The sequence below is a fragment of the Carassius gibelio genome, chromosome B9 (genome assembly GCF_023724105.1).
Source record: "Carassius gibelio isolate Cgi1373 ecotype wild population from Czech Republic chromosome B9, carGib1.2-hapl.c, whole genome shotgun sequence".
In the NCBI taxonomy this organism is placed as follows: domain Eukaryota; kingdom Metazoa; phylum Chordata; class Actinopteri; order Cypriniformes; family Cyprinidae; genus Carassius; species Carassius gibelio.
Genome location: NC_068404.1, coordinates 23,999,099 through 24,020,497, shown reverse-complemented (window position 1 = coordinate 24,020,497; position 21,399 = coordinate 23,999,099). Strand labels below are relative to the sequence as shown.

The following is a 21,399-nucleotide window of genomic DNA, read 5'->3' as shown; positions in this document are numbered from 1 at the left end:
TTCACTAAAATTCACTAAATATTAATATTTTATTATATTACAGAGCCACCAGAAATCCAGCTGGATGTTAAGCTTCTAGCAGGCTTAACAGCTAGGGCTGGCACTAAGATTGACCTGCCCGCTGATGTGCTTGGCAAGCCAGAGCCAAGAGTAAAATGGACAAAGGCTGACCATGTCCTCAAACCAGATGATAAGATTACCATAGACACAAAACCTGGCCATTCCACACTTTCCATTGCAAACACAACCAGATCTGACACAGCCACCTATATCATTGAGGCAGTCAACACTAGTGGCCGTGCCACTGCAACTGTTGATGTCAACATTCTTGGTATGGTGTTTTCTGTCATTTCTGCATAATCAAATTAAAGAAATCTGTGGTGATGATAAATATAATGTTAATGTTTTGTCATTATGTTGAAAAACAGACAAACCTGGCCCTCCAGCTGCTTTTGATATCACTGAAATCACCAATGAATCCTGCTGTCTAGCCTGGAATGCGCCCAGAGATGATGGTGGCTCACCAGTAACCAATTACATTGTGGAGATGAGACCCACAGATAAAGAAGAGTGGCAGAAACTGTCTGCTACAATCAAACAAACCATTTTTAAAGCCTCCAAACTCATTCCCATGAAGGAGTATGTCTTTAGAGTATCTGCTGAGAACCAGTATGGCATTGGGACACCTGCAGAGCATGTGCCTATTGTTGCAAAGTATTCATTTGGTAAGCGTACAGCTCACTATATAACAAATGTATGTATGCATTTATTTATTTACAAAATTAATTATCTTTCTCTGTTACTCAGACACTCCTGGGGCACCAACCAGGGTTAAGCCTTCTGATATCACAAAGGATGCTGTAACTCTGACTTGGTATGAGCCTGATGAAGATGGTGGAAGCCCCATTACTGGTTACTGGGTTGAGAGGTTTGATCCGGAGACTGACAAGTGGGTCAGGTGTAACAAGCTACCAGTTAAGGACATATCGTACAGGTAGGATAATCTTTTTTTTATTATGTCAGAATTTTAATGGTGATGGAAGTGCAAAACTCTAGAAAGTTTCAAATTAATGTCACCTTTTCAGGGTGAAAGGCTTGCCAACAAAGAAGAAGGCCAGGTTCCGTGTTTTGGCTGAAAATCTTGCAGGATCAGGAAAGCCAAGTGCTGAGACTGACCCAGTCTTGATTAAAGACCCAATTGGTATGTTACGGTTTTATTTTTCAATGTTAAGGCAATTAAATAGTACAAATTTGAAGTCATGAATCTCAATTGTTGTTATTTTAGATCCTCCTTGGGCTCCTGGGAAACCATTCATCAAAGACATTGCCAAGACTTCAGCAGACCTGCAGTGGACCAGACCTGAGCATGATGGAGGTGCTAAAATTGAGTCCTACATAATTGAGCTTCAAAAGAGCGGAACTGAGGAATGGGTTCGTGTAGCTGAGGATGTGCCAGCAACAGAGCATTTATTGAAGGGTCTGATGGAGAAGCAGGAGTATTCTTTCAGAGTCAAGGCTGTCAATGTTGCTGGAGAGAGTGAACCCAGTGACCCAAGTGACCCTGTTGTCTGCAAAGAGAGACACTGTGAGTGTTTACAGAAGATTTGAAAAGTGATTTGTTTAAGAATTATGGTCATTGCAGGCAACTAATATATATATATATATATATATATATATATATATATATATATATATATATATATATTTATACATTCTTTGATTTCTATGTTCAACCTGCAATGATCTGTAAACAATAATATTATTTTTATTATTCTTATTCCAAAAGATCCTCCAAATGCCCCACGCTGGCTTGAGGTGGTTAACATTACTAAAATCAACTGTGACCTGAAATGGACTGAACCAGATAGTGATGGTGGCTCTCCAATTACCAACTATGTTGTTGAGAAGAGAGACGTCAGACGCAGAGCCTGGCAGGCTGTGGATACCACAGTGAAAGATACCAAGTATACTGTCACTCCACTGAATGAAGGCTCTCTTTATGTTTTCCGTGTTGCTGCTGAGAATGCAGTTGGTGTAAGCGAGTTCTGTGAACTAGAGGACTCTGTTTTGGCCAAGGACACTTTCAGTAAGTTGAACTACATCTTTATCTTTATTTTATATGTGTGTGTGTTGGAAAGAGAGAGAGAGAGAGATTTCATAAAATGAGTCATTTTTGTCCTTTCTAGCAACCCCTGGACCTCCCTATGCTTTGACGGTTGTTGAAGTGTCTAAGAGACAAGTCGAGCTGAAATGGGAACCACCCAGCAGTGATGGTGGAAGACCCATAACCAAGTATGAACATTTTTATTTATAAAACACTTGTTGTGTAAACTTCAAATAAAATTATGTGTGGCTTGTGGTGTTCGAGAAAAAGTCTTACGAATCATCCTTTTCATAGGTATGTTATTGAGAAGAAAGAGAAAGTAGGCACACGTTGGGTAAAGTCTGGAAAGACATCTGGCCCTGAATGCAAGTACAAGGTGACTGATGTTGATGAAGGCTCTGAGGTACAGTTCCAGGTCCGTGCTGAGAACGAAGCTGGAGTTGGTGACCCAAGTGAACCTACTGTTATCATGACCATTGAAGATCCCATAAGTATGTTAATTTAATGCATAAATGCATAGCATGCAATTTACAACATTAACACTAGTGATAGAATATTATGTACACACCATAATCTGGATTGATTCATGTGGATTTTTAGGTGCACCTTCTCCTCCGCTTGAAGTCAAGATTGTTGATGCCAGCAGAGAGCACATCAACATTACATGGAAAGCTCCTGAAAAGAATGGCGGAAGTCCAGTCACAGGCTACCATGTTGAGCTGTCAGAAGCTGGAACTGAGAAGTGGATGAGAATTAATGCTCGTCCTGTCAAAGAGCTCAGGTTTAAGGCTGAGGAAGGCATCATTCCTGAGAAAAAATATGTTCTTAGAGTTCGTGCTATCAATGCTATTGGAGTCAGTGATCCCTCTGAAATTTCAGATGAAGTCTTTGCCAAAGACCCTGACTGTAAGTACTATTCAGTTATTTATTGTGAATGAATGTGTGTGTATAACAATATTTGTATTGTTTTATTGCTTTAGTACTGATTTTTAATACATCTTTCAATATTTAAAGGTGCACCAACCATGACTCTCGAAACCCAAGACATTGTTATCATTGAGGGTGAGAAGATGGACATAAAAATCCCTTACAGAGCAATACCGAAACCATCAATGGTCTGGAAAAAGGGTGACACTGAATTAAAGACTGAAGACAGACTGACATTGACATGTGAACTCAATCGTGTTCACCTGGAGCTTCTCAAGTGTAAACACGAAGATGCTGGCGTGTACACTGTTACGCTTGAGAACAGTCTAGGTTCAATAACTGGCACAATCAACGTAAAAGTGATTGGTAAGAAACTTTATAGGTATACTGATTCCATTTGTCACAATTATAAAGCCCTACTGCTTAAAAATACCTCAATGCCTCATATTTTCCATTAAAAGGCCTGCCTGGACAATGTAAGGACATCTCTTCCAGTGAGGTCACCAAGAACTCTTGCAAGATCTCTTGGGAGCCTCCAGAGAGTGATGGTGGTAGCCCAATCCTGCACTATGTTCTAGAGCGTAGGGAAGCTCAGAAGAAGACATTTTTGCCTGCAATGTCTGGAGACAATGTTTTAAGTTTTGTGGTCAAAGATCTTATGCTCAATGGTGAATATTACTTTAGAGTGAAGGCTGTTAACAAGATTGGTAGTGGCGAGTTTCTTGAACTCCGTAATCCTGTCATAACAGAAGTACAAAAACGTGAGTATAATTAATTTCTGAATTAATATTTTATTTTAGATACATTTTTATGTTCTATTATTATTATTATTATTATTATTATTATTATTATTATTATTATTATTATTATTGTTAATTCATTAATTACAGAACACCCAGACCCACCAATTGAAGTTGAAGGACACAATCCCACCTCAAATTCGATCACTGTTACTTGGATGGCACCACCATATGATGGTGGATGTCCAATCACAGGGTACATTCTTGAGAAGATTGAAAAAGATGGGGATAGATTTGAAAGATGCGTTCCAAATCTGGTACCTGGTTTCTCCTACACTGTCACTGGCTTGACGGAAGGAAAGGAATACCAGTTCCGTGTCCGTGCAGAGAACATTGCAGGAGCAAGTGAACCATCTCGCAGTACAGCATTGATTAAGGCTGCTGATCCTGTTGGTATGTTAAAAAAATCTATTACAGTTTCATTTAAAATATGAAATCTTCTGTGTCAAGTAAAAGATTACATGTAACTGTTGTGTATTTTTTTTAATTCTACTTTTTTTTTTCTAATTTAGAACCACCAAAGGTATCACTCCATGCCCGTATTGCATCTGGCCTCAGTATCAAAAAGGGCGAAGAGATTAGATTGGATGCTTACATATCGGGATCTCCCTACCCAACTGTTACATGGCTCAGAAATGATGAGAATGTGAGGCAGCCACCAGCTAAGAAGAAACCAGAAATTGTGAAAAAGAAGAAAAAGAAGTCTGTTCAGCCTGAACCTGAAGAAGAATTCCATCCACCACTTTTAGATCGCTTGTCATTTGACCAGAGCAAAAGGTGTGAAACTGCTCTGATGGTGCGTGATGCCATCAGAACGGACCATGGAATGTTCACTATTAAAGTTGAGAATCCCCATGGTGTTGCAACAGCATCATGTGAAGTCAATGTTCTTGGTGAGTTACTTTTTGAACTAAAGTATCTTCCTAAGCATTTATTTAATAAAAAAATGTATTAACATTTCTGCTTGTTGTAACTTACAGATAAGCCTGGCCCCCCTGTTAACTTTGGATTTGATGAGATCAGGAACACCTCTGTTGTTTGCATGTGGGATGCACCTCTTGATGACGGTGGCAGTGAGATCATCAACTACATACTGGAAAAGAAAGACAACACTACTGATGAGATTGGTTGGGTAACTGTGACCTCGACCCACAAGGGATATAATTACCCTGTAACCAAGCTTATTGAAGGAAAGGAGTACATCTTCAGAGTCACAGCTGAAAACAAGTTTGGCTGTGGACATCCATGCTACTCTGAACCACTTGTTGCAAAGAATCAATTTGGTAAAATTATATTTTATTAATACTTTGAATGGTACTTATATTTAGTTTTATTTAAAATTATTTGAAAATTTTAATTGTCACTTGAAAATATTTGGAAATATTGTTTTTCAGAACCACCTGATGCTCCCAACGTGCCAAGAATTGGAGAGGTTACCTCCAGCACAGCTGCTCTCAGCTGGCATGAGCCAAAGGACAATGGTAGCCCTATCTTGGGCTATTGGGTTGAGAGACGTGAAGTCAACAGCAAATATTGGACCAGAGTGAACAACAATCTCCTTAATTCACTTTCGGTTAAGGTAGAGGGTCTTTTGGAGGGCCTTGTTTACGTCTTCAGGGTCTGTGCCGAAAATCTTGCTGGCCCGGGAGAATTCAGTCCACCAACTGACCCTCAGACTGCAATGGATGCAATCTGTAAGTGTGAAAAATAAAAACTAAACATTATATTAGGCCTTTAAATTGGTTTAAATGTTGTTGTTTTTTTTTCCTAAAATTTAGTCTAAAGCTTATGGTAACCCTTTAATTTATTGAAGAAATAGTTAGTTAATAGTGAGCAATGGTCCTCAAACTAAAGTGTGATGAAACTGGATTTATTCTAACTAGATCCAAACGATTTCATAATTTGATGAAATGTAACAATATTTGTATTTGCAGTGCCTCCTGGCCCTCCCGTACCAAAAATTGTTGATGTCACAAATACAACTATCGATATCAGTTGGGTACCTCCATTGTACAATGGTGGTGGAGAAATTCTTGGATATCATGTTGAACGCTGTCTGGTTGGAGAGAAGGACTGGGTCCGCTGTACTGAGTTTAGATGCAAAGACCGCAAATACACAGTGACTGGACTGACCGAGGGAGCTGACTATTACCTTCGTGTATACGCTGTAAATGAAGCAGGTCATGGAGCACCAGGCATGACTGAACCTGTTCAAGCCAAAGAGCCAGAAGGTACGTTAAAAACAACTTGTGGCACTTTCTCCTTTCTACAAACAGTGAGTGTAACAGAGGACCTAAAACTCTTTAAACAATAAAGCCCCGATTTTGATATGTCTCAGCATTGCTTTGCATGTATAAGATAAATTGTGACCAAATTTTACATCTGTACTTGAATTTACAGAGGCCCCAGGGCTTGAGTTTGATATATCTGTAAGGAATGGAGTCATCATTAGAGCTGGAGAAACATTGCGTCTCCCTGCTGTTGTGACTGGACGCCCTGTACCAGAAGTTAAGTGGACAAAAGATGATGCAGAGCCAGACAAGGAACACACAGTTATTGAGAGAGAAGGAAAAAACAGCAGTTTAAGCATCAAAAATGCTTTGAGAACTGACCATGGCATATACCAGATCACAGGTACCAACCCCAGCGGAACCAAGTCTGCTTCCGTTAAGGTGGATGTAATGGGTAAGTCAAATTATTTTTATTAAAGATTTTTTTTTTTTACTATTAAAACCTGCAATGTAATCCCTCACTGGGATGTTTTCTTGTTCTTTTTTGAACAAAAGATGTCCCCGGACCAGTGGTTGATCTTAAGACAGTTCATGTGACCAAGAAAATGATTTCACTCACCTGGTCAGATCCTCTGGATAATGGTGGAAGTGACATCATGGGCTATGTTGTTGAAAGAAAAGATGCCAAAATGCACATTTACAGACAACCCTTAGAAGTTGCTGCTTGCAAATGTGACATTGTTGGTCTTCTTGATGGAGAAGAATATATGTTCCGTGTAGTCGCAAGGAACAAGTATGGCCTTGGTGCTCCTGTTGAACTTGGACCTGTTTTAGCAGCAGATCCTAAAGGTAACTAAAGCTAAATAATACATTCATGAGAACAGTTAATTTTATCTTATATATGAAAATACATTTGAATTATGATCGATTATGATATGATTTGATTATGATTATTGATTATGAAAAATAATCTGCATTACTTGTTTTCTTACCAAAGCAATAAACAATGTTGACTTTATTGAAATTTTAGGAGTTCCAACTGCCCCAGAGAAATTGCACTGTAAGGAAAGAACCAAGAGCACTATTACTTTGACTTGGGAACCACCTCGTAGCGATGGTGGTTCTGAAATCAGAGGCTACTATATTGAAAAGATGAGACAAGACAGCAATGAATATGATGTTGCCAATCGCCAACTCTGCAAAGACCTCACCATCACTCTGGAAAATCTGTCTGAGAATATGATGTATGACTTTAGAGTCAAAGCTGTCAATGAGGTTGGCGATGGAGAACCATCCAAACCAATCAGTGTTAATATTCAGGATGATGAACGTATGTATCACTCCATATAGCGTAAATCACTGAAAACGTTTTAACATATGTAGTTTTAGTTTTGATTAAATGGATGCCTTACTATTTCCATTTATATTTTTCCTCTGTTTTAGTTATACCAACTGTTAAGTGGTTGAAATTCTTTAAGAGCGATGCTATTATTGTCAAGAAGGGAGCAGCTATTGAAATTCCTGCTGAAATTGTTGGCCTACCCTTGCCTACATTTGAGTGGACAAAGAATGGAGTAGCTATCGACCAACCTACTGAGACAATGTCACTGGAATCAGAAGAGATTGACAGGCAAACTATCAAAACCAAAATTGGTATTCCTGAAACTGTAAGAAAAGACACAGGCATTTACAAGTTAACTGCCACAAATACCCGTGGAGTAGGTCAACGGACAATCCGGGTGGATATCTTGGGTAAGACTTTAAATCACATACAGTATTTGATTTTACTTAAGCTTTTAGAATTTTCACCAAATGGTAAGTAGTGTTGGGTGTTACAAGTTAAACAGTGCCTTTTCTTGTAATTCAATTGTGTTGAACGCAACTCTCTATTTTCAGCAATACTGCCACAAGATTAGGTTTAAGATGCATTGAGAAGATGTCCTAAATGCAGTGTTGTTGTTTCCCTAGATCGCCCATTGCCACCAAGAAACATTGTGGTGTCTGACATCAAAGCTGAGTCCTGCTACCTTACCTGGGATGCTCCAGAGGACAATGGTGGAAGTGACCTCACTAACTATATAATTGAGAAGAGAGATGCCAGTAAAAAGAAGTCAGACTGGGAACAGTTGACATGCTGTGTCATAGACAGACGTTATGGGGTTAGTATATATTATTAATATATATATATATATATATATATATATATATATATATATATATATATATATATATATATTTGCGTGACACTGGCCCTTTCGCCAATGGTGATATGTAAGATATTTCATATCCATTCATCAGGCAAATGGATGCATGATAAGAGGGAAAATTAAGCAGTGTAGTCTTTATCCAGTCATAAAAACTGAATTCAGAAGACAGAAATTTGTCAAAATTAATCAAAAGTAGGTCATTACACTTGATTCAAATCACGATATGTATTTTATCTGTAAATATAATGCCGTATAAGTCGATTTAAAATATGAATCCTGCATGTTCTGTGTCTCTCTGTAAATGAATGGTGCTGACGCTCACGGTGATTTCAGTGTCTGCTGTCTCACTAAATGTGGACTTGAATACACATGAACAACATATCCAGAACTGCTCTAAGAGTCACTTCATGTCCATTTTACCATTTGTTTGAGTAAAACTAGTCATATCACATACACAGAACGGTGTATGGTATTCAAGGAAATAAAAGTCCACCTACTAATACTTCTACTACTACTAAAATTATACTTTTTTTTAAAGATTAATCACACACAATTTCTTCCATGTTTTAATTTTTATTGTACATGTAAATCCCATTTGTTTGCCAAAAAATTATGTTTTCTTAATTTTCAATAATTAAAAGACAATTAAATTAATGTTTTATGCCTTAATTTGATAAGCAGAAAAATCTAAATACACAACACAGCATATCTGAGGGGGAAAAATGTCATAACTACTACGCTACTTTAAGGAAAAAATAAAATGAATAAATAAGGTTGTTTATACATTCAAATAATTAAACAAGCTAAAACACAGAATATTAAAATAATAAAATATAAATAATATAGTGAGAAAAAATAAAACATTTCATAGGGCCCAAAACATGAAGTTTTTGTTAAACTTTTAATAAATTGATGTGAAAATGTATACGCTTCATGATTTTAATTAATAAGACATTGTTTTTAATTGATAAAATTTAATTTAACTATTAAAAAGGAGTTGAAAAAATTGAAATGGAAAAAAGAACAAAGAACAATTTAAACTGAAAAAAAGTAACAAAATTTCAAGAAAAAAAACTGAAACAAGTTGATTTCAAGATGCACCTACATGTTTTGCATTTTGTGTTTTTCAGTTGAATAAAATACTATTTTTCCCTATATATTTCATCACTGAGGATTTATAAAAAAAAAAGTATAAAAATCTTGTCTCATTCTCTTGAACTCAGTCTCGTGTCTCGTCTCATGGGATAAATGTCTTGAAACACCCCTATTATTAACACATATTACTATGAGACAATTCTTTTTCGGATGAGACTGTGATATGTGCTTTTAAATGCTCTAAATTTGTTTGAATCCCCTTCTGCAGGTGTACAAGTTGGAGGCCTATGGTACCTACCAGTTCCAGATCAAAGCTGAGAACAAGTACGGGGTCAGTGATGGTTGTGAATCAGAAAAGGTTGTACTCAAAGATCCATTTGGTCTTCCTGGGCCACCCCAGAGGCCAAGGATTATTAGTCACTCTAGTTCATCCATGTTGGTCACTTGGGATCCTCCAAAAGACAATGGTGGCTCAACCATTCAAGGCTACTGGCTTGAAAAGAGAGAGAGAGGAGCTGTGTACTGGAGTCGTGTTAACAGGGCTCCCGTGACAAAACCAGCAGTCAGGGGCCTGGAATACAATGTGCTCCACCTTATTGAGGGTTTAGAGTACCAGTTCCGTGTGATGGCTCAGAATGCAGCCGGCGTTGGACCTCCAAGTGAATCAACAGAGTGTGTGTTTGCACTTGATCCAAGAAGTAAGTAATATTTCTTATGTTGATAGGTTTAAGAATCCCCATTTCTAATGAATTAATCTTTGCATTCTTAAATGTTAATTGTAGAACCACCAAGTCAACCACCAGCACCTGAAGTAACAAACAAAACCATCAGCAGCGTCAGTCTGTCCTGGACCCCACCAGAAAAAGATGGAGGAAGTCCAGTAAAGGGTTACATTGTTGAAGTTCAAGATGAAGGTTCACATGAGTGGAGAAGGATCAATACACCGGATAAGCTGATCCTTACCAATTCATACACTGTGTCAGGGCTTAAAGAGAATAAGAAATGCAGGTTCAGGATTGTTGCTGTCAATGCTGCTGGTGAATCTGAGCCAAGTCCCAGAACAGGCGATACCATTGTGCAAGATATTCTGGGTAGGTCTTATTTTCTGTAGATGTGTTGCAGTAATATAGAGTAGTTAATACATACATTTAGAAAGGTATGTATGATAAAATAAATATGTCACTTGACGTGTTCACAGAGGAACCTGTCATTACCATGGGGGTGACAGCTCATGAGCTTCTCAATTGCCGTGCTGGAACAACCATCAAGATTCCAGCCACCATCTCTGGCAAACCTATTCCGAATGTTACATGGGAATTTGATGGAACTGCCCCAACAGAGAAAAAGAATGAGCGTCATATTTTGCCAGAGGATTCAGAAGTAGGATTTTTATTTTTCCAAAACACTTGGTTTGTTAAGTCCAAATTATTTTAATAATACACTTTACATTTAAACTTTGCAGATATCATCCAGTGATACGACATCATTAGTGGTAATCCCTGAATGTAAATTAAACCACTCTGGGCGATACAACATCACTGCCAGCAACCAGGCTGGCACCAAAATTGTTAAAGTGCACGTGAATGTACTTGGTAAGCAACACTATATTTGAAATACAAAACATCACAACCTGAAGCAGTAGTAGCTTCATTAAAATATAATTTTAGAAATATGTATTATATCACACTATATCATATATCTTTTGCCTAGATTTGCCTGGAGCTCCTAAAGATCTCAAAATCAGTGACATCACACGTGGAACATGTAGACTAAGCTGGAAGCCACCAGACTGTGATGGAGGTGACAGAATCAAGAGCTACTTTGTTGAGAAAAAGACTGCTGAAGGAAAGGCTTGGACAAAGGTCAACCCAGCTTGCGCAACACAGTCCTTAGTTGTGCCAGACCTCATTGAAGGACAAGAATACTTTTTCCGTGTAAGAGCTGAGAATCGCTTTGGTTTGGGACCTCATATCGCAACCATTCAGCGGACTAAAGCCAGAGATCCTATTCGTAAGTATATTTTGTAAACAAGTCTGACATTAAAAATGTTTAAATACAGTTTATCCTGATTATTCAAAACGCTAATTTTTTGCAGATCCTCCTGATCCTCCCACAAGAGTCAAAATTGTTGATGTGTCCAAGGGCATTGTGACTCTGACATGGAAGCCACCAAAGAATGATGGTGGTGCACCTGTAACTCACTACAATGTTGAGCGTCTATGGTGGGATGGCAGTGGAAACCAGCAAGAGTCCTGGAGACAGTGTAACCGCCGTGATATTGATACCACCACCTTCAATGTAGAGGATCTCCACGAGGGTGCTGAATATGAATTCCGTGTTAAGGCTGTGAATGAGGTTGGTGCCAGCAGACCGTCCTCTACGGCAGGACCCATCATTGTAAAGGACCAGAACAGTGCGTACAAATATACAATATAATATACAAATAGCAATATACAATAAAGTAATTCAGTTAATTAGGGTTACATGGTGTACAAATTCATCTTTATTCCTTCACTTTTAGGGGCACCTTCCATTGAGCTTCCAGAATTCATGGAGGTTGAACAGGGTACAGATATTAATATTGTTGCTAAGATTAAGGGCTGTCCATTTCCAACCCTCACATGGCAGAAGGCTCCTCCTCACAAAAGTGAAAACAAGGTTGCCGTGGAGTATGATGAACACATCAACAAACTGGTTTCTGATGATAGTTGCACACTGCTGATCCAGCAGGGCAAACGCTCAGATACTGCCCTCTACACACTTATTGCCAGCAACAGCCTTGGCACAGTTTCCAAGGAAATGAGGCTTAATGTTCTAGGTAAATTTCGACAACATTTTTTTTTTCATATGAAGAGATTGCAGGTGTTGTTGTCAGAAAAAAAAAAAAAAAAACATTTTTATTCTTTTAAATAGGGCGTCCTGGGGCTCCTTCTGGACCTATCAAATTTGAGGAAATTCATGCTGAACAGATAACACTGTCATGGCTGCCTCCTAAGGATGATGGTGGCTCCAAAATTACAAACTACACTATTGAGAGACGTGTTGTCAACAGGAAGTCTTGGATACCTGTCACTAGTGAACCCAAAGAGAGAATATTCACGGTCGACAATCTAATGCCAGGCCATGAGTACATTTTCAGGATTAGGGCTCAAAACAAGTATGGTGTTGGTGAGCCTCTTGATAGTGAACCTGAAGTAGCCAGAGATGTGTTCAGTAAGTATTAATTTGCATATTTAAAGTTTATCTAATAAGAGCCATGTTGTATGTTTACATTACATTTATTTCACTTGATAACACTGATGTTATTGTATGTCTATTTTTAGTGCCACCTGGCCAATGTGACAAGCCAACACTTTCCAGCATCACAATAGACTCCATGACTGTGAATTGGGAAGAGCCAGACTCAGATGGAGGAACTCCAATTACAGGCTACTGGCTTGAGCGTAAAGAAACCACATCTAAACGCTGGAACAGAGTAACCCGTGATCCAGTCAGGCCCATGCCACTTGGTATATCACATAGAGTCACAGGACTCATTGAGGGATCTCAGTATTTATTCCGGGTGATAGCAATAAATGCAACAGGATGTGGACCTCCAAGTGAGCCATCTGATCCAACATTTGCTAGAGATCCAATAGGTAGGAAAACAATACAGTGTGAGATTCAATTTCGTATCATTTTCTATGAATAGAGACTCAAACAATGACAAATCCATTTTCTTATAGCTCCTCCTTCGCCTCCAACCCCCAAAGTCACGGACTGGACTAAGACTACAGCAGACTTGGAATGGATTCCACCGTTGAAGGATGGAGGTTCAAAGATCATGGGATACCATGTTGAATACAAAGAGGAGGGCACAGAAGCATGGGTCAAGGTATATTTAAGATTTAATATTTATGTGTACCCAAATTCATCTATACCTAAATATTTTAATTTCAGCAACATACATACAGTCTTCATTCATTACAAAAAAATCTTCCTTCTGTTCCAGGCCAAAGACAAGGAGGTTAGAGGAACTAAATTTGTGGTCTCTGGACTGAAAGAGAATGCATTTTATAAGTTTAGAGTTTTGGCATTCAATGCAGCGGGTCTGAGTGAACCAGGTGAAGTTGCCGATGCTCTTGAAATGAAGGAACGTATAAGTAAGTCTCACTGATTTACATTCTCCAAATGAAGTGTTATTTTATTGCTTGTGTGGGATTTATATGCAATATGAATTTAATGAAAACATTTTTGCCATTTCAGTTTTGCCAGTCCTTGAGCTAGACATTTCAGTAAAGGAGAAGATGGTTATTCATGCAGGAGGTGTTATTCGTATCATTGCATATGTGTCAGGCCAACCTGCACCAGTGATAACATGGAGCAGGGATGGGTTTCCAGTCCCATCAGAAGCAGTTATTGAAACCACATCAATCAGCTGCTCCATGGTAATTAAAGATTGCAATAGGGCACAACGAGGTGTTTATACAATAACAGCCAAGAATGAGGGAGGAGAAGTGAAGAAGTCTGTTATTGTTGATGTTGTTGGTAAGTTAGAATTGTCAGACACAAATAATATACACATTACTGTGAAATAGCTACATTAGGGAAATTACTGTTTCTTATCTTATTTTGTTATTTCAGATATCCCTGGTCCAGTGGGGGCACCATTTTCAGCAGAAAACCTCACAATTGATTCATGCAAACTGAACTGGTTTTTCCCTGATGATGATGGTGGATCTGCCATCTCCAACTACGTAATTGAGAAACGCGAAGCTGATCACAAGGCTTGGACTTCTTGCTCCTATACAGCTGGCAGACAAAATGCTATAGTAAATAATCTGGTGCTTAAAAAGGCATATTTTTTCAGAGTTGCAGCCGAAAATGCAATTGGAGTAGGTCCTTTCTGCCAAACATCATGTGAAATTGTGATTAAAGATCGTATTAGTAAGTATTTTTCTTTGTTTTTCTTATTTTCCTGCTTTAAAATATAGCTTGAAACTATATTAAATGCAATTGTACAAATAAAATTCTGTATTGATGGTAGCTAATCATCATTTGACCTCTTTTTGACTAGATGTTCCAGACCGTCCAGAAGAGCTTGAGGTGACTGCCATCACCAAAGACTATATCAGTGTGACTTGGAAGCCACCTAAGTATGATGGAGGGTCTGAAGTGACATCCTACATTATTGAGGCTCGCATGATTGGCAAAGACAAGTTTGTCAGACTGACCAAAGAGACACTGATGGATAGGAAATACACTTATGATGGTCTTCGTGAAGGCGACACATATGAATTCCGTGTCAGTGCAGTGAATGAAGTTGGCCCAGGCAAACCGTCCTTCTCCACTAAGCCAATTACATGTAAAGATGAACTTGGTGAGTGTTTTTTTTTCTGCACTGTTCTTCATTTGGTATAACACATTACACTAAGTATTATCTTAATGTTATTAATATGATTTTTTTTTCATTTTCCCATTTTAGAGCCCCCTACAATTGAGCTGGACTTCCGTGATAAGGTTGTTGTTCGTGTTGGTGAAAGCTTTGCACTCCAGGGACGGTATACTGGAAAACCAGCACCATCTGTCACCTGGTCAAAAGATGACAAGGAACTAAAAGCAGATGACCACATCAAGTTCAAAAACACTACTACCACAATGTGCCTGGGTATTATTAAAGCTCAGCGTGGACACAGTGGAAAATACTGTGTGACAGTTGAAAACTGTACTGGTGCTCGTAAAGGCATTTGTAATGTCACAGTTGCAGGTAAATCTCATGAAACAAGACAAAAGTTGACCAAATATAAATTGATATATCAATGCGAATACATATTTTGGACCCATCTTATGTTTTTGTACATTTTGTGTCCTTTTAGATCGACCATTGCCTCCAGAGGGTCCAGTTGTATTTGAGGAAGTTCATAGAAATCATATGGTTATCTCCTGGAAGCCCCCTCTTGATGATGGTGGATGTGAAATTTCTAACTATATAATTGAGAAGAGAGATGTAAACAGGGACATGTGGACAACTGTAACATCTGCCACCACAAAAACATATTGCAAAGTACCTAAACTTGTAGAAGGTCGTGAATACATCATGAGAATTAGTGCTGAGAACATGTATGGCATAAGTGACCCACTGGAATCAGAGGAGATGAAAGCTAAAGATCTATTCAGTATGTAAAAACACACAAAAAATTATTGTCCATTAAAGCTGCAAACATTTTATGTTTTGTTCCTGATATTCTTTCATCTTATTATAGGGGTACCCGAAGCACCTGAGGCACCCACTGTCAAAGACGTCTTCCATGATTCAGCACTGGTAATTTGGAACCGTCCTCGTGATGGTGGGAAGCCCATCACAAACTATATATTGGAGAAGAAGGAACCCTCAGCTAAGAGATGGTCTCGTGCAACCAGAGATCCAATCTACCCTGCTACACAGTATAGGGTACCAGAACTCGTTGACGGCTGTGAATATGAATTCCGTGTTATGGCAGAGAATGAAATTGGCACTGGAGATCCTAGCCTTCCCAGTAAACCTATTCTTGCTAAGGATCCCATTGGTAAGCCTTAATGATTTAATGATTCTTTTTCTTTAATGCATATCAAGAAATAGAGCATTTGATAATTCTTTATTCACTTGTTCCTCAATAGTTAAGCCAAGCCCGCCTGTTTTGCCTGAAGCTGTTGACAAGACTAAAGACTCTGTAAGTCTCTCATGGCGTGTTCCTCGTCATGATGGTAAAGGAAAACTATTTGGTTACTTGATTGAGTATCAGAAGCCCGGTGCAATCGAATGGATCCAGGCAAATGAGACTCCTGAATCATGCACAGACACCAAGTTTGTTGTGACAAATCTACCAGAAGGTGGAGAGTTTCTGTTCAGAATTATGGCTGTGAATGCAGCTGGAAAATCTGAGCCTGCTTATGTCAAGGAACCAGTGAAGGTTCATGACAGACTTGGTAATTTCTTCCTTTTTCTTTACATATTCAGTAAACAGTAGTGTTGAAAGGTATCTGTTGTTTAATAATAAAATCTATTTAACTGAAGGTATGTTTATTTACATATTGGAAGGTAAAATAATATTAGTAATTCCAATCCTTCTAATCTCAATTCTCATGCAGAGGAGCCAGAGTTGCTGTTAGATGCCAATATGGCACGTGACCACCTTGCCATGGTTGGGACAGACATCACACTTAGTGCCAAATTTAAGGGGATGCCAATTCCCACTGTCTCCTGGAAAAAGAATGATGGTGAAGTTCCAGCTCATTGTCTTATTGAGGTCACAGCAAGTGGAAGCAAACTTCACATTAAGAAGTGTACTCGTGCTGATTGTGGCAATTATACCATCACTGTCCAAAATGCAGCTGGAACGAAATCTGCTACATGCACTGTTCTTACTCTTGGTATGAATGTTTTAAGAACAACACTTAACAGTAATGCAGTGTCTGTAATCAACTAGATATCTAGATAAAAAAAATATTTATATATATATATTTTTTTTTATCCAGATAAACCTGGACCACCAAGGAATTTTAAAATCTCTGAAGTCACAAGTGAGTCAGCTTATCTAACATGGCAAAAGCCAGATGATGATGGTGGTGCCGTGATCTCCCACTACGTTGTACATAAAAAAGATGTAGCAGCTGAAAACTGGGTTCCAGTTTGTGCATCATCTAAAAAGCTTAGCCTTATGGCTTTATATCTGATGGAGGGAATTCAGTACCTCTTCAGAGTTGCAGCTGAGAATCAGTTTGGCAGGAGTGCATTTGTTGAAACCACCAAGCCCATCAAGGCAGTTGATCCACTTTGTAAGTATTAAATATAATGTTACTTTTAACAGCTTGACTATACCCGTTTGCTAAATTAATTTGTATATTTTTACCTAAAGATCCGCCTGGTCCACCCAAGAATCTGCATCATGTGGATGCAGACAAAACAGAAGTATGGCTTCAATGGGAGTGGCCTGAACGCACAGGTGGTAGTGAGATCACCGGATTCATTGTTGAGCATCAAGAAGAAGGTTCAACTGACTGGGTGAACTTCAAGACTGTCAGCAACCCTCAGTGCCATGTTACTGGACTTGTGGAGGGCAAAACATACAGATTCCGTGTAAAATCACAAAATGCAATTGGCATTAGCCGACCAGACACCAGTGTGCCAATTACTTGCCAGGAAAAAACATGTAAGGCTTACACATTAGATTATATTATATTATAAAAAATAACTGACAACATGTTAAATTGTATTATGCTCAGTGTTAATTAAACCTTTTTCTTTTTCAGTGGCTCCAACTATTGAAGTTGATGTGAAGCTTATTGAGGGTCTTGTTGTGAAAGCTGGCAGTACAATAGTCCTCCCAGCGGTTATGCAAGGAATTCCTACTCCAACAGCCAAGTGGCAAAGTGAAGGAAATGAGCTTAAAACTGAGGGCAAATTTAAGATCGTTACTGAAGGAAATTCAACTGTCTTGACGATTAGTGAATGTGTCAGAACTGACAGCGGAGAGTATGGTCTTACTGTGGCAAACCCTGCTGGGAGCAAGTCTGTTGCTCTACATGTTACAGTCCTTGATGTTCCATCTGCTCCAGTTGGTCCTGTAAATATCCTTGAGGTAACCCCTGATCATATGGTAATCCAGTGGCGTGCACCAAAAGATGATGGTGGCACACCTTTGATGAACTATATTGTAGAGAAGAAGGATGTCAAGAAGCCCTGGGAGCCGTGGTCAGTTGTGAGTTCTGGAAGCACAAGTACAAAGGCCAAAGTCCCACGTTTGGAAAAGGGACGTGAATATATTGTACGTGTACGTGCTGAGAATAAAATTGGCATTGGTGCTGGCCTAGAAAGTCCTCCCACTATTGCCAAGCATATGTTTAATCCACCAGGTCCTCCTGGCCAACCAATATGTTCTGACATAACAGAAAACGCGGTAACAGTGTCATGGACTGAACCAGAAACTGATGGTGGAAGTCCTGTGAGTGGCTACATTGTTGAGCGCAGGGAGATGACTGGTAAATGGATTCGTGTCAATAAAACACCAGTCTTGGATATAAGATACAGGGTCTGTGGTTTGTTTGAGGGCAATAGCTATGAATTTAGAATATTTGCTGAAAATGTTGCTGGTGTGAGTGAGCCTTCATATCCATCAGACCCAATGAAAGCTAAACGTCCAGTTACTCCTCCGGGTCCTCCAAGTAACATTAAGCTTAAGGACTGGAGCAAGTCATATGCAGATTTGGTATGGACCAAACCTTCCAGAGACGGTGGCAGCCCCATCCTAGGCTATGTTGTTGAATGCCAGAAATCAGGTTCTGCAAAGTGGGATAGAATAAACAAGGATCTAATCAAGTTTTGTGCATTTAGAGTGCCTGGACTTAGTGAAGGCACAGAGTACAGATTTCGTATTAGAGCCTCAAACAAGGTTGGAGATGGTGAGCCAAGAGAACTCACAGAAACTGTGCTTGCCAAAGACATTCTTGTTCCCCCTGACGTAACTGTTGATGTTGCTTGCCGTGACCTCATAACAGTTAGAGCAGGGCAAATCATCAACCTTGTAACCCGTGTTAAGGGCAGACCTGACCCTGAAATCACTTGGACTAAAGATGCAAGAGCTTTAGGAAGAGATAAACGCACTGAGATGAACAATAACTTCCCTCTTGTTGAGCTGGTAATTCAGGAAGCTGTTAGAGCTGACTATGGAAAATATGCAATTCAAGCAAAGAATAGCAGTGGTCAAGCACAAGCTACAATTATTGTCAATGTACTTGATATTCCAGGAGCCTGTCAAAATTTGAAGGTTGCTTATGTGACTAAAGACTCGTGTATGGTTTCCTGGGAAAATCCAGAGGATAACGGTGGCACTGAAATTACTAATTACATAATTGAGTGCAGACAACCAAGTCAAAGAGGATGGACAGTTGTTTCTTCTGACTGCACCAAACGACTTTTAAAAGCTCCACTTGTTGAGAATTGTGAATATTTCTTCCGTGTGAGTGCAGAGAATAAAATTGGAGCTGGTCCACCAACAGAAACAAAAGCACCAATCCTTGCTGTTGATCCAGTTGAGAAACCTGGTGAGCCAGAAAACTTCCAAATCGCTGAAATCGGCAAGACATTTGTCTTTCTTAAGTGGAAGAAACCAGAATACGATGGTGGTAGTCGTAACCTTGCTTACCATATTGAGAAGAAGCCTAAAGAGGCAGATGATTGGGAACGATTACACAAAGGTGCTATAAAGGAAACCTATTTCATGGCTGACAGATGCATTGAGAACCAAATTTATCAATTTAGAGTTCAAACAAAGAATGAGGGAGGAGAGAGTAACTGGGTGACAACAGCTGAAGTTCTTGTAAAGGAGGAACTTTTACAGCCAGAACTCAAAGTCAAATTGGTGGGTGTTCTTGTTGTTAAAGCTGGAGATGCTGTTCCAATTGAGGCAGAGCTTATAGGTAAACCACAGCCTGATGTAAAATGGTCTAAAGAAGGTAACACTGCAGATATCACCAAAAGCCCAAGGGTACAAGTTGAAACTGGCACTAACTTCACAAAATTCCTGCTCACAAATTCAAGACGTGGGGATACTGGAAAATACATAATTACTGCAACAAATACTGCTGGAACCTGCTCTGCTGAGGCCAAGGTGAATGTTCTTGACAGACCAGGTCCTATTAGAGACCTGAAAGTGTCAGACATTTCTGTGGACAGATGTAAGCTTACATGGGAGATCCCAGAAGATGATGGTGGTTGTGAGATTTATAACTATATCATAGAAAAATGTGAGACAAAGAGAGGGGTATGGTCAATTCATTCAGCAGCCATTATTACCAATTCAGCTAAAGTTACTCGCCTTATCGAAGGAAATGAATACATCTTCCGAGTGAGAGCTGAGAACAAGATGGGTGCTGGCCCAGCTGTTGAGACTGAGTCCATTGTTGCAAGAACCCAGTTCAGCAGACCAGGTCCACCTGATGCTCCAGAAGTTACCAAAATTACAAAAGATGAAATGGTTGTTATGTGGTGTTCTCCTGATAATGATGGCGGAAAACCTATAACTGGTTATATTCTTGAGAAAAAAGAAGAGCATGCCATTCGGTGGGCCCCTGTTGTGAAGTCCCCAATTGCCGGGACACAGATGACTGTTACAGGTTTACTGCCTAATCATGAATACCAGTTCCGTGTCAGGGCTGAAAATGAAATTGGAGTTGGAGATGCAAGCAAGCCATCCAGATCACTCACTGCAAAAGATCCAGTTGGTATGTCCTATTACAGTAAAATGTTTTTTTGTTTTTTACTTGTATTTACAGGAAAATGTATTTGTTTTTCAATTTGCAGAACCTCCTGGTCCTGTTAGTAACTTAAAGGTGGCTGACAGCTCAAGGACATCAATTACTCTTGCATGGACAAAGCCTACATATGATGGAGGTGCTCCTCTTATTGGATACGTTGTTGAGCTAAGAGTCAAGGGAACAGGCAAGAAGGGAGATGAAGGCTGGAAAAGGTGCAATGTTGCTGCCCAGTTGATCGGAACAGAATTCTCTGTCTCAAGCCTGGATGAGAAGCTTGAATATGAATTCCGTGTTTCTGCACAAAATCAGGTTGGCTTGAGTCAGCCAACTAATCTTGGGGAAGCTGTGACACCAAGAGAAGTCTTGGGTGAGTTTCCATAGACTACTCTTAAACTTTATCAGCAACATTCCTTCCTAATTCCTTGTGTTTTCTCTTTTTTCACAATCTTTAGAGGCCCCTGAGATAGATTTGGATGCAGAACTGAAGAAGGGTGTTACTGTTAGAGCTGGCTGCCCAATTAGATTAGTTGCCACAATCAGAGGCAGACCCGCTCCCAAGGTTTTATGGAGGAGAATGGGAAAAGATAATGTTGTTCAGAAGGGCCATGTTGATCTCATTGACACTATGACATTCCTTGTTATCTCTGAATCTACTCGTGATGATTCAGGAAAATATTCATTGACTGTATCCAGTGCAGCTGGAGAGAAGGCAGTGTTTGTGAATGTCAAAGTACTTGGTAAGTAAAAAAAACAAGCTCCCATCA

At 39.3% G+C, this 21,399-nt stretch overlaps 1 protein-coding gene across 3 annotated transcripts in view; it reads left to right on the top strand.

Moving 5' to 3' along the window:
- Positions 1 to 21,399, top strand: part of ttn.1 (titin, tandem duplicate 1) — a 132,977-nt gene that overhangs the window by 59,938 nt on the left and 51,640 nt on the right. For 2 of the 3 annotated variants that reach the window (XM_052565195.1, XM_052565197.1), the window contains exons 90-133: positions 44 to 331; positions 429 to 725; positions 808 to 994; positions 1,086 to 1,201; positions 1,286 to 1,585; positions 1,787 to 2,086; positions 2,187 to 2,292; positions 2,399 to 2,595; positions 2,705 to 3,010; positions 3,119 to 3,397; positions 3,493 to 3,792; positions 3,922 to 4,224; positions 4,344 to 4,724; positions 4,812 to 5,114; positions 5,226 to 5,525; positions 5,766 to 6,062; positions 6,232 to 6,516; positions 6,618 to 6,911; positions 7,093 to 7,392; positions 7,506 to 7,814; positions 8,031 to 8,221; positions 9,633 to 10,062; positions 10,147 to 10,455; positions 10,563 to 10,744; positions 10,827 to 10,956; positions 11,075 to 11,374; positions 11,460 to 11,777; positions 11,886 to 12,182; positions 12,278 to 12,577; positions 12,688 to 13,002; positions 13,090 to 13,506; positions 13,610 to 13,891; positions 13,988 to 14,290; positions 14,421 to 14,723; positions 14,829 to 15,110; positions 15,220 to 15,519; positions 15,607 to 15,909; positions 16,001 to 16,309; positions 16,472 to 16,753; positions 16,859 to 17,158; positions 17,239 to 17,532; positions 17,633 to 20,602; positions 20,682 to 21,002; positions 21,088 to 21,372. In XM_052565195.1, the coding sequence (XP_052421155.1) occupies positions 44 to 331; positions 429 to 725; positions 808 to 994; positions 1,086 to 1,201; positions 1,286 to 1,585; positions 1,787 to 2,086; positions 2,187 to 2,292; positions 2,399 to 2,595; positions 2,705 to 3,010; positions 3,119 to 3,397; positions 3,493 to 3,792; positions 3,922 to 4,224; positions 4,344 to 4,724; positions 4,812 to 5,114; positions 5,226 to 5,525; positions 5,766 to 6,062; positions 6,232 to 6,516; positions 6,618 to 6,911; positions 7,093 to 7,392; positions 7,506 to 7,814; positions 8,031 to 8,221; positions 9,633 to 10,062; positions 10,147 to 10,455; positions 10,563 to 10,744; positions 10,827 to 10,956; positions 11,075 to 11,374; positions 11,460 to 11,777; positions 11,886 to 12,182; positions 12,278 to 12,577; positions 12,688 to 13,002; positions 13,090 to 13,506; positions 13,610 to 13,891; positions 13,988 to 14,290; positions 14,421 to 14,723; positions 14,829 to 15,110; positions 15,220 to 15,519; positions 15,607 to 15,909; positions 16,001 to 16,309; positions 16,472 to 16,753; positions 16,859 to 17,158; positions 17,239 to 17,532; positions 17,633 to 20,602; positions 20,682 to 21,002; positions 21,088 to 21,372 (15,171 nt within the window). The remainder of the gene's footprint in view (positions 1 to 43; positions 332 to 428; positions 726 to 807; positions 995 to 1,085; positions 1,202 to 1,285; positions 1,586 to 1,786; positions 2,087 to 2,186; positions 2,293 to 2,398; positions 2,596 to 2,704; positions 3,011 to 3,118; positions 3,398 to 3,492; positions 3,793 to 3,921; positions 4,225 to 4,343; positions 4,725 to 4,811; positions 5,115 to 5,225; positions 5,526 to 5,765; positions 6,063 to 6,231; positions 6,517 to 6,617; positions 6,912 to 7,092; positions 7,393 to 7,505; positions 7,815 to 8,030; positions 8,222 to 9,632; positions 10,063 to 10,146; positions 10,456 to 10,562; positions 10,745 to 10,826; positions 10,957 to 11,074; positions 11,375 to 11,459; positions 11,778 to 11,885; positions 12,183 to 12,277; positions 12,578 to 12,687; positions 13,003 to 13,089; positions 13,507 to 13,609; positions 13,892 to 13,987; positions 14,291 to 14,420; positions 14,724 to 14,828; positions 15,111 to 15,219; positions 15,520 to 15,606; positions 15,910 to 16,000; positions 16,310 to 16,471; positions 16,754 to 16,858; positions 17,159 to 17,238; positions 17,533 to 17,632; positions 20,603 to 20,681; positions 21,003 to 21,087; positions 21,373 to 21,399) is intronic. The other variant, XM_052565196.1, reaches the window with a different exon arrangement.